General features: G+C 43.4%; 1 protein-coding gene across 2 annotated transcripts in view; it reads right to left on the bottom strand.

The window, feature by feature from the left end:
* GRK4 (G protein-coupled receptor kinase 4) overlaps window positions 1-12,483 on the bottom strand; it is a 99,643-nt gene extending 87,160 nt beyond the window's left edge. Inside the window, exon 1 of one of the 2 annotated variants that reach the window (XM_055326026.1) lies at window positions 12,435-12,483. Coding sequence is in view for 1 of the 2 variants with exons in the window: in XM_055326027.1 (XP_055182002.1) it covers window positions 11,809-11,817 (9 nt within the window). In the remaining variant the exon portion in view is untranslated. Of the gene's footprint in view, window positions 1-11,808; window positions 12,378-12,434 lie in introns of those variants that run through there. The other variant, XM_055326027.1, reaches the window with a different exon arrangement.
* Window positions 12,484-12,856: the final 373 nt, after the last annotated feature.

Genomic DNA, 12,856 nt, shown 5'->3' with positions numbered 1-12,856 from the left:
TATTTCCTGTCTTTGGTTTCACAGATTTCTACTCTAAAATTTTTATTATTGGGGAGACTCGGTGGCTCAGTCGGTTAAGTGTCTGCCTTCAGCGTAGGTCATGATTCCAGGATCCTGGGATGGAGCAACATGTCAGGCTCCCTGCTCAGTGGGAAGTCTGCTTCTCCCTCTCCCTCTGCCTCTCTCCCTACTGGTGCTCTCTCTTTCAAATAAATAAATATCTTTAAAAATTATATCTATTATTACTTTTCTTCTGCTTACATTGGACTTGATTTGCTCTTCTTCCTCTGGTCTCCTAAGGCGGAAGGTTAGATGGTCAATTTTAGATCTTCTGTTTTAATAAATGCATCTAAAGCTATAAATTTCCCTCAAGCACTGCTTTTGCGACATCTCACAAATTAATTCTGATGTTTTACTCTTATTTTCATTTAGTTCAGAGTGTTTTTTAGTTTCTCTTGAGATATTTCTGGCCCCTGTGTTATTTAGAAGTGTGCTGTTTAGGGGCACCTGGGTGGTTTAGTCAGTTAAGCATGGAGATGTTTAATCTCCAAGTATTTGGGGGATTTTCCAGCTGTCTGTTATGATTTCTAGTTTAATTCCACTGTGGTCTGAGAGCAGATTTATTCTAGTCTTTTAAATTTGTCGCAATGTGTTTTATGATCCAGAATGTGGACTATCTTAGAGGATGTTCCATGTGACCTTGAGAAGAATGTGTAGTGTATTCATCAATTTATCCTTGAAGTTCTATTAGTTTTTGCCTCACATATTCTGACTACATGTTGTTAGGCATATACACATTAAGGATGCTATATCTTTTTGGAGAATTGACCCTTTTGTTGTTATACAATGCTCCTCTTTATCCTTGATAACTTTCTTTGCTCTGAAATTTAAACTATTTTGAATTAACATAGATATTCCTACTGCCTTTGATTAGTGGTAGCATGGAATACTTTTCTCTATCCCTTTATTTTTAATCCATGTGTTTTTTTATACTTAAAGTGGGTTTTCTATAGGCAACATGTAGTTGGGTCTTATTTTTCTATCCACTCTGACAATCTCTGTCTTCTGATTGGTGCACCATTGATGTTTAAAGTGATCACCGATATATAATACAGGTATACCTCAGAGACATTGTGGGTTTAGTTCCAGACCACTGCAATAAAGCAAGTATCACAATAAAGCAATACAAATGAAATTTTTGGCTTCTTAAAGAGTGCATATAAAAATTACAGTTATACTATGCTGTACTCTGTTAACCACGCAATGGCATTATGCCTAAAAAACAATGTATATACCTTAATTTTAAAATACTTTATTGCTAAAAATGCTAACCATCATCTGCACTTTCAGTAAGTCATAATCACTGATCACACAGCACCAAAACAAATATAACAATACTTTAAAAGTTTGAAATAAGAATTACCAAAATATGACAAAGACATAAAGAGAAAAAATACTGTTGGGAAAATGGCATCAAAAGACTTGACACAGGGTTGCCACAAACTTCAATTTCTAAAAAATACAGTATCTATAAAACAGAATAAAACAAGGTATGTCTGAGGTTGGATTAATTATCTACCATATTTTTACTACTATTTGTTGCTCTTGTCTTGTTCTTATTGTTGTCTTCCATGCTTATTTTTGCCTTTTGTGGCTTTGATCATCTTATGGGATTCTATTTTCACATCTTTCTTTTGTTTAAGATTTTATTTATTTATTCATGAGATACACAGAGAGAGGCAGAGACATAGGCAGAGGGAGAAGCAGGCTCCCTGTGGGGAGCCCAGTGTGGGACTTGATCCCAGAACTCCAGGATCACACCATGCGTTGAAGGCAGTCACTCAACCACTCAGCCACCTAGGCATCCCTTTCCACATCTTTCTTAGCATATCAACTATATTTCTTTTTAAACTCTTTTAGTGATGCCCTAGAGTTAGCAACATACATTTACAACTAATCCAAGTCCCCTTTCAAATAACATTATACCACTTCACAGGTAGTACGAATACCTTATAAATAACAAAATATTCCTAATTTCCCCTCCTACTCCTTGTATCATCACTGTCATTCATTTCACTTACACATAAGCGTTATCTTTTATATGTGTGTGTGTGTGTGTGTGTGTGTGTGTTACCTGTTATCTGACAGCTCTTAGGTTAAAAATAAGAAAAACAGGTCTTCCTTTTACCTTTATCTATTCATTCTCCAATGCTCTTCCTTTCTTTATGTAGATCCAAGTTCCTGAATATATAATTTTTCTTTCTCTCTAAACAACTCCTTTTAACATTTCTTGCAAGGCAGGTCTACTGGCAATAAATTCCCTCAGTTTTTGTCTGATAAAGTCTTCATTTCTCCTCACTTTTGGAGGATAATTTCACAGGGTACAGAATTCTGGGCTGGTGGGTTTTTCTCCCAATACTTCAAATGTTTCACACTCCTGTCTTCTTCATTGTGTGGGTTCTATAAAGAAAGCAGATATAATCCGTATCTTTGGTCCTGTATAGGTAAAGTGTTTTTATCTATGGCTCCTTTCAAGAGTTTTTCTTTGATTTCCTGAAGTTTAAAGATGATATTCCTAAGTGTCATTCTTTTTTAAGATTTTGAGAAAGAGAGAGAGTGCACACAAATGAGGGAGGCGCAGAGGAAGAGGGAGACACAGGCTCCCCACAGAGCAGGGAGCCAGATTTGAGTCTGGATCCCAGGACCCTGGGATCCTGACCTGAGCTAAAGGCAGATGCTTTACCAACTGAGCCACCCAGGCACCTGTCTTAGGCATCATTCTTTTGGCATTTATCCTGTTTCATGTTTTCTAAGCTTCATGGATCTGTGAGTTGGTATCTGGCATTAATTTGAGGAAAGTCTCAGTCATTACTACTTCAAACATCTCATCTGTTCCTTTCTTTCTCTCTGCTCCTCCTGGCTTTCCCATTATGCATATGTTCTGCCTTTTACAGCTGTGCCAGTTTTTGGATATTTTGTTGTGATTTTTTTTTTTAGTCTTTTTTCTCTTTGCTTTTCAGTTTTAGAAATCTCCAGTCATATCCTCAAGCTCAGAGATTCTTTCCTCAGTTCTGACCAGTCAGTTAATGAAGTCATCAAAGGGAGTTTTCATTTATTATTGTTTTGGTTCTTACCTCTAGCATTTCTTTTCTTTGTTAGAATTACCATCTTAAAAAATTAAAAAAAAAGAATTACCATCTTTCTGCTTACATTATCCGTTTTTTGCCTGTTGTCTACTTTTCCCATTAAAGCCCTTATGATATCAATCACAGTCTTTAAAAATTCCTGGTCTAATAATTCGAACATTCCTCCTTTTACTCTGCTTGGTCTGGGAGGCTATGACAAGGGTTTGGAGGAGAGGGCTGACACCTTGACTTAAGTTTTAATAGGATCATTATGGCTGGTATATTGAGGACAGACTGTAGGGTCAGAAAGGCAGAAGCTGAGGCCAAGTAGCAGCCAACTGTGATCTTCCAGGTGAGATAGGTTGATGGCTTGAGCCATGCTGAAAGCAGCTGTGGCAGTGAGAGGTCAGATTCTTTGCATTTTGAAGGGAAATCTAAAAAAATATTTTTCCAGGGACTGGATGTGGGGTATAACGAATTAAAAATCAACTGCAAGATTTTCAGCCTGAGTATTAACTGAGGTGCAGAAGGAAAAAAAATGGGGCAGGGTGGGCATTAAGAGTTTTGACTGTGTGTGTGTGTTTGTGTATATACCAATGAGGTTTTTAAGTAGCAATGTCTGGTGGGCAAGTAGAGAACGAGCTGCAGTTCAATGGAAAGTTTCATTCTGTAGATCTCAATTTGAGGGACAGTAGCTTCCTTCAAACCATGTTACTGAAGAAGATCACAAGGAGTGAGACTCTATGGAATGAGCCTTGGGACATTTCAATATGAAGAGATGTAGTGAATGAGAGGCAACCAGTCAAGCAGTCTGAGAGGATAAGAATTGAAATAGCAGAAAACCATGAAGGGTGGTGGTCTAGAAGGACATACTGACTGAGGAGATCCCTATGATGAGCTATGTAATGTGCAGCCCACAAGTGTAATAGGATGAGAATCAAGAACTGACCCTGATGATCTTGACAAGGGTGGTCTTAGTGGACTGGTAGATGTGAGAGCTCAGAACCCAGCACATAACTCACTCAAAACTTATTTGTTTAAAGAGTAGGTGACATACACGCAATAGTGCATACACCATGTACCTCCAAACACAGGGCCTCATGCACATTTCACTAAACACAGCAGTGCACACACATATACCATATATCACTACAAAAGACCCCCTTTTCCCTAGACAAGGCTCTTTGGCTTGGTCTTTAGAAGAATGCAACAAGGTAAAGGAGAGAGAAGAATGGGGTCCTCTCCGTGGGTTTCTCTATCACCTCAGACTGCTATAATGAAATACCATAGTCTGGGTGACTTAAACAACACACATTTATTTCTCAGAGTTCTGGAAGCTGGAAATTCCTATATTTTTTTTAATTTTTATTTATTTATGATAGTCACAGAGAGAGAGAGAGAGGCAGGGACACAGGCAGAGGGAGAAGCAGGCTCCATGCACCGGGAGCCCGACGTGGGATTCGATGCCGGGTCTCCAGGATCGCGCCCTGGGCCAAAGGCAGGCACTAAACCACTGTGCCACCCAGGGATCCCTGGAAATTCCTATATTAAGGTACCAGCAGAGTGGTGACTGGTGAGGGCCCTTCCTGGTTTGTAGATGGCTATCTTCTCACTATGTCCTCACAGGCCTTTCCTTGCTACATACAATTGAACGGAGAGATCTCACATCTCTCCTTTTTCTAAGGATGTTAATTCCATCAAGAGGGCCCCCCTTATGACCTAATGTAACCATAATTACCTTCCAAAGGCCCTACTTCCAAATACCATCACACTATGAATTAGAGCTTCAATAATTAAATTGGGAGAGGACACAAACATTCACTTCATAGCAGCAGGCTTGGGGCACACATGCTGATGAACTGAAGCAGCCATCCCACCCCTCAGGCAGCTCTCCTTGATTCCAAAAGTCTCTACTGAAAAATCATAGCAAAGTCTAGCACCAATTTTCTGAGATGTCCCATCCAGGTACAGTCAGACTCAAGATGAGTTGGGTGGCATTCACTATACCATGTCAAGACAGGAAGACCAGTGGGGAAGAAACCAAGCAAGAAAAGAAAGAACATCTACATTAAGTTATGCGATCATGGCTTATATCAACCGTGGTTGGCATGACCCAAGCTATTTACACAGAAGACCTTCCACAGATCCTAAAACCTGAGTGGGGCAAAAATAAGAGGTACAGTCCACGAGGGCAGAATATTGTGTACCCAAAAGTAGACAGTGATGTGAGGCCACAGCATTTGAAGGCAACATTCCCACATCTAGAAAGCTAATTTTATGCCAGAAGCTAAAAACAAAGTATCAACTCATTTCCATTAAAATTGATAAACCAAGGAAGTCTCAACAGACAGCATTACATGATTAGTTAGAGCATGGGTCTGGAACCAGACAACTGGGCTGAATCCTGACATTCCCATTTCCTGGTGATATAACCTTGAGCAAGCCACTTCTCTTTCCCTCATCTGTGACAGGGGATAATACCTGCCCCAAGAGGTCAGGAGGACACTACCAGTTCAGCAGCCTTGTCGACTTTGCAAATCTAGTGCACAGAAGTGCTCACAAAAAAAGGTCTAGGATTACCATGCAAATGCTCAAGCACAATATCTCTGCCAGGAAGTGAAATAAATAGCACAGGAGTAAGGGGGCAGCAAAGGGAGTGCTGCCATGTGTTCTTTGAACTAGGAACTCTCAATTTGGTAAAAACAAATAGTTTTCATTCTAAAAGGAAAACACATGTGCCTGGCCTTTTGCTAACATCCTAACTAGTTCAGGTTGACCCTGCTATCTTTGCTAGTGATGAACATATAAATATTGAGAGGGGAACTATAGGTTGCATTACAGATATAATTAAGCATTTTAATACAGCTTTAATAAAAACAAAAATATCAAATTCAAAATGAAATAAAAAGCACTCACCACTGACATTCTAAAGTTGAAGAAAATCTCAGTTTTTGTTCCCTATTTCCAGATGACTAGTCAAAAAAGACAGTTTAGTTTGAAACCTTAATTTCTGGTTATCATTGGTATTGAGAGAATTCCTGAGGTGTGCTCTTTGGTCCTCAGTCATCGGTTGGCATTCATAGAGCATATACTGGGTGCTAGCACAGCGCTAGATGCTGGTGACACAGAAGGGGAGGCCCAGAGCTGCCTTGAGTCAGCCCAGTGCAGTAACAGTTCATCCTGGGCACAATAGGGGCACAAAGGATGGAATGAGCAAGCCTTCTGCGGGAGTGTTGAAGTTCCCAGGAAAGGCATTTGGGCTGGAACACAGTGGAGGAGGAACAAAACTTCGCCAGGCAGGAAGGCATGAAGGGGTGTAATACACTCAGCCACAGATGGACAAGGAGAGCAGAACTAGGTCACTGAGGTCAGGTAGGAGCCTGTGGGGGTCCTGGAATGGAGGTCTAGATCCAAATTTTAAAAAGATTAAGGGAACATATCTGTGCTTTTTAGTGTTTTAGCAGCACTGGGATGCTAAAGGTGAAGAAAGTCTGGAAACAGACCAGCTAGGAAATTCTTGCCTTCAGTCAAGTCAAGAGGACCCTGGGGCAGGGCTACTGGGGAAGGACAGACACGAATGGATGTGAGAAATAACAAAGCTTAAGGATAAATGAGGTTCAAAGACCTATCACACATGAGAATTCAGGAAGAGGAAAGCTATACTTTTGGGAAATCTAATAATGAGAATAGACTAGAGACAAAGAACGAGGTTCAAATTAACATAACTGCATGTTGAAGTGCCAGCTCTTCATCCAGACACTAGACATAACAACAAAATCTACAACCACAACTATTAACCTTTACTGAGTACTTTCTGAGCACCAAGCACCGTGACACGTTATCCTACACAATCTTTTTTTTTTATTTTTTATATTTTTTAAAGATTTTATTTATTTATTCATGAGAATACACAGAGAGGAGAGAGAGAAGCAGAGACATAGGCAGAGGGAGAAGCAGGCTCCACGCAGGGAGCCCAACGTGGGACTCGATCCCGGGTCTCCAGGATCACACCCTGGGCTGAAGGCGGCGCTAAACCGCTGAGCCACCGGCGCTGCCCTATTTTTTTATTTTTTATTGGTGTTTAATTTGCCAACATATAGAATAACACCCAGTGCTCATTCCGTCAAGTGCCCACCTCAGTGCCCGTCACCCAGGCACCCCCACCCCCCTTCCACCTCCCCTTCCACCACCCCTAGTTTGTTTCCCAGAGTTAGGAGTCTTTCATGTTATGTCTCCCTTTCTGATATTTCCCACTCATTTTTTCTCCTTTCCCCTTTATTCCCTTTCACCATTTTTTATATTCCCCAAATGAGTAAGACCATATAATGTTTGTCCTTCTCTGATTGACTTATTTCACTCAGCATAATACCCTCCAGTTCCATCCACGTCGAAGCAAATGGTGGGTATTTGTCGTTTCTAATGGCTGAGGAATATTCCATCGTATACATAAACCACAACTTCTTTATCCATTCATCTTTCGATGGGCACCGAGGCTCCTTCCACAGTTTGGCTATTGTGGACATTGCTGCTATAAAATCAGGGTGCAGGTGTCCCGGCATTTCATTGCATCTGTATCTTTGGGGTAAATCCCCAACAGTGCAATTGCTGGGTCATAGGGCAGGTCTATTTTTAACTCTTTGAGGAACCTCCACACAGTTTTCCAGAGTGGCTGCACCAGTTCACATTCCCACCAACAGTGCAAGAGGGTTCCCCTTTCTCCGCATCCTCTCCAACATTTGTGGTTTCCTGCCTTGTTAATTTTCCCCATTCTCACTGGTGTGAGGTGGCATCTCATTGTGGTTTTGATTTGTATTTCCCTGATGGCAAGTGATGCGGAGCATTTTCTCATGTGTTTGTTGGCCATGTCTATGTCTTCCTCTGTGAGATTTCTGTTCATGTCTTTTGCCCATTTCATGATTGGATTGTTTGTTTCTTTGCTATTGAGTTTAATAAGTTCTTTATAGATCTTGGATACTAGCCCTTTATCTGATGCGTCATTTGCAAATATCTTCTCCCATTCTGTAGATTGTCTTTGAGTTTTGTTGACGGTATCTTTTGCTGTGCAAAACCTTCTTATCTTGATGAAGTCCCAATAGTTCATTTTTGCTTTTGTTTCTCTTGCCTTCATGGATGAATCTTGCAAGAAGTTACTGTGGCCAAGTTCAAAAAGGGTGTTGCCTGTGTTCTCCTCTAGGATTTTGATGGAATCTTGTCTCACATTAAGATCTTTCATCCATTTTGAGTTTATCTTTATGTATGGTGCAAGAGAGTGGTCTAGTTTCATTCTTCTGCATGTGGATGTCCAATTCTCCCAGCACCATTTATTGAAGAAACTGTCTTTTTTCCAGTGGATAGTCTTTCCTCCTTTGTCGAATATTAGTTGACCATAAAGTTGAGGGTCCACTTCTGGATTCTCTATTCTGTTCCATTGATCTATGTATCTGTTTTTGTGCCAGTACCACACTGTCTTGGTGACCACAGCTTTGTAGTACAACCTGAAATCTGGCATTGTGATGCCCCCAGATATGGTTTTCTTTTTTAAAATTCCCCTGGCTATTCGGGGTCTTTTCTGATTCCACACAAATCTTAAAATAATTTGTTCCAACTCTCTGAAGAAAGTCCATGCTATTTTGATAGGGATTGCATTAAACGTATAAATTGTCCTGGGTAACATTGACATTTTCACAATATTAATTCTTCCAATCCATGAGCATGGAATATTTTTCCATCTCTTTGTGACTTCCTCAATTTCTTTCAGAAGTGTTCTATAGTTTTTAGGGTATAGATCCTTTACCTCTTTGGTAAGGTTTATTCCTAGGTATCTTATACTTTTGGGTGCAATTGTAAATGGGATTGACTCCTTAATTCCTCGTTCTTCAGTCTCATTGTTAGTGTATAGAAATGCCACTGACTTCTGGGCATTGATTTTGTATCCTGCCACGCTGCCAAATTGCTGTATGAGTTCTAGCAATCTTGGGGTGGAGTCTTTTGGGTGTTCTATGTAGAGTATCATGTCATCGGCGAAGAGGGACAGTTTGACTTCTTCTTTGCCAATTTGAATGCCTTTTATCCCTTTTTGTTGTCTGATTACCGAGACTAGGACTTCTAGTACTATGTTGAATAGCAGTGGTGAGAATGGACATCCCTGTCTTGTTCCTGATCTTAGGGGAAAGGCTCCCAGTGCTTCCCCATTGAGAATGATATTTGCTGCTACACAGTCTTCTTAACACTGAAGCAGAATTATCATCAGTCTGGTGCTATAGGTTAGAAGGAGGGATAGGACTAGCTGGGATAACACTCGTAAAGAATTTAGTGTGCTGCTTGGACAGAACAAACCCGCACTGATGTTAGCTATCCTTATCAACAAGTAGGCTCTATGGCACACTTGGAACGTGCTTTATTTCCTCCAAATGGAGCCAATCCTTTTTGTTTTCAATATGAATTTCATCTTCTCTTTCTTATATTTAGCAAAGTAACAAATCACCCCCTTAATCTCCAATTGTTTACCAAGTACCAATTAAATGGCTACCCAGCACTGAAAGAAATAAAAAATAAAGGTAAATCTATGCCCTGCCCACACAGACTACAATTTGGCTGGAGAAAGAATCACTGACTATGCTGACTACACTTCTGAATCCCAAGTTCCAAATTCCCCAAGGGCAGAGAGTGCCACCAAGCTGGAAGAATTAGAGCAAGCTACAAAGAAGATGAAGGTAAACCGGATTCTGAAGGATGGAAAGAAATGAACAAGAAGAAAGCAAGGAGGGCCTGCCACACAGAAGATTGGAATAGCAAGCATACAAGAACATGTCCAAATGAACACGAAAGTTGTTGATTGATTGACCATGTAAGGTCACAAAATGCTTAACAAATGTATAACACAGGGGGAAAAAATCCTAAATGTCAAAAAAAAAAAAAAAAGCAGTGATTTTGTGTTTGATGAACAGTATGACCATTATTTTCTACTTTCTTACAGTGTGCCTGGCAGAGTGACAACTTTTTCAATGCGGAATTATCTGCCAACATTCCTGAAAAGGAGGAACGAATTTAAACACCTTCTGTTTGAGAACAACAGAGAAACTGATTTTATTTGAAATAAATCTAGAAAATGACTGGATTCATTCATAATGTTAAACCAACAGTGAAGGCCAACATATAACTGCTGTGTTACATACGCTTCTTTCAAATGTTAATTTTTTAATACCCGAGCCAGAGAAACTAAATAAGGAACTAGGAATGAACAGACACGTTCAAGAAGACACTCCCTAGGGGATCCCACTTGAGCTTCTAAAGCAAATAAACTGTCGACTTGAGAGAACAGCCCTAAGTTATAACCAACACTCAGCATATATTCATCTTTCTGATATTTCATATTCAGCTTCTCTAAGCATTCATCACAAGGACATGACTCTTTGAAAACAGGAATAAACATTCTCTGTTGGCAAGAGGCAGAACTCCTAACAATTACACTACTCCGAGTTAATACTTTAGGGAACAAAAATTAAAACTCTTTTGAAAGCAGGCTTTCAAAAGGCTTTTTGGCAGAAAATACTAGTTTTATGATTTTTTTTTAATTTTTATTTATTTTATGATAGTCACACACACAGAGAGAGAGAGAAAGAGGCAGATACATAGGCAGAGGGAGAAGCAGGCTCCATGCACCGGGAGCCCGACGTGGGACTCGATCCGGGGTCTCCAGAATCGCGCCCTGGGCCAAAGGCAGGCGCCAAACCGCTGCGCCACCCAGGGATCCCTATGATTTTTTTTTTTTTTTTTTTAGATTTTAAGTAATCTCTATATCCCATGTGGAACTTGAACTCACAACCCTGAGACCAAGAGTCACAGGCTCTTGTGACTGAGCCAGGTGGCCGCCCCTGGTTTTATGTATTTAGCACTTAGCTAGCACTTATATTTACCTCTTTGTCTCATCTCTACAGCACTGTATGGAAGTGTGCTTGACACAAGTCTGTTTTCATACATTACACCCAAAGATGATGGTACAGTGGAAAAGAAGACCAGTTGAGCAATGGGTCAGATGGGCTTTCCACGGAGGATGACAACTCACCTCTGTGACCAATCTGGAGTCAAAGTGAGAAACACCAGACACAATGAAATGCTCCAATGAAACACACTGATCTGAGCTCACCCCATTGCCTTAACAGAAAAATAAGACCCCGTTCTCTTTCTGCCCTTCCTTGGTCTTCTATTCAAGATAACCCAGGTTAGCACACAAAAATATTGAGATGAGGGCTCTATTCTCAATTCTTAAAATAAGAGACATTTTACAAAATAAATCTGGATCCTTCCATTTAAACCCCAACCTGGGTATCTAATTCTCTGCACCAGTCAGAGAATGTTTTGTGGAGAATTCCTGTTCCATGTTTGACTCAAGGTCTCCAGGGAGTTGAGGAACCAGGCACTTTCTCATCCAATCTTTCCTTCTGAAAGACACTTAGGACACAAATGGTAAGGGGGGTGGATTAAGAAGAAAACAAAGCCCAAAGACCTGAGAGAACTGTATTCCAGGTGACCTTCTCCCACAGAGCCTTATTCACTATTCCGATCACGAGAGGAATTCACTGATGCTTCCCAACAGCACCCCAAGTCGCCAGGAGCACCCCTCCACGGCCATGTGGGCCCAGGACAGAACCCCAGCCCTGGGGACATGGTGCACAAAACGCACCTTGCACATGCTCTTCAGCACAGAGTTCTGGCCATTGTGCACCTGCAGGCCACATTTATCGCGCTTGCAGCTCCTGCTCCATCACCGACTCGGCAGGAGCCCAGGGGCTGAAGAACCAGAGGCGGGCAGCTCCGTCCGTCGCCTGCTCTCCCAACTCTTGGGCTACAGAGGACTCGACCAGTCCGCCATCTGCGCGGAAGGGCTGGGCCAGCTGCTGCGTTTACGCCCGCGTCAGGGTGAATTCGCACCCCCTTGTTTCATCCGTCGGCACGTCGTGGTAACACCCACTCTACGCACCCTAAAGCTTCAGGTCAAACCTCAAACGCAAGAAGCCGCGCTGCGCTACCAGTCCACACACACTGAGGTGAGGGCAGGCGCCCGCTCAGGGCTCGCCCTCGGGTTAGGGCCCTGCTCCCGGGCGCGGGCGCGTACGCACCCCGCCCCCCCCCCCACCACCACCGGACGCTGCGGGGAGGCTCAGACCTAGGAGCGCGGGCGCCGACCAGCCTAACTCGGGCCTGGAGGTGCCGAGAGGGGTGCAGGGCAGCGGACGCGGCTCCGGGCGGGGGCGGGGCCTCCTCGGAGGGTGCGGGTGGGCGGGGGCCGGGCGCCCGCCGTGCACCCACCTTGGCGCGCTTTCAGCAGCAGCGTGTTGGCCACGAGGTTCTCCAGCTCCACGGCCCGCCGCCGCCGCCGCCGCCGCCGCCGCCGCCGCCGGGGTCCGCGGGCCCGAGGAGGCGGGGACGGGGCAGGGGGCGCCGCCGCCTCGGCGCATGGCCCGCAGGACGCCACCCGGCCGGGCGACCCCTCGAGGGGCCCGAGGGAGCTGCCCCGCCGCCGCCGCCGCCGCCGCCGCTCCAGCTGTGGCTGCTGCTCCCGCCGCCGCCGCCGCCGCCGCCGCCGCCGCCGCCGCCGCCACGGCCACCGCCACAGCCACCAGCTGCCGCGCCGCCTCCGGGCCCGCCTGCGGCGCCGCCGCTCTCTCTGCCGCTGTCGCCGCCGGCGCCGGCCGGGGGAGCCCTCGTCGTCCTCGCGTCCCGGGCCTCCG

Source organism: Nyctereutes procyonoides, unplaced genomic scaffold (assembly GCF_905146905.1).
Source record: "Nyctereutes procyonoides isolate TBG_1078 unplaced genomic scaffold, NYPRO_anot_genome, whole genome shotgun sequence".
Lineage (NCBI taxonomy): Eukaryota > Metazoa > Chordata > Mammalia > Carnivora > Canidae > Nyctereutes > Nyctereutes procyonoides.
This window is presented reverse-complemented; position numbering and strand designations above follow the sequence as displayed.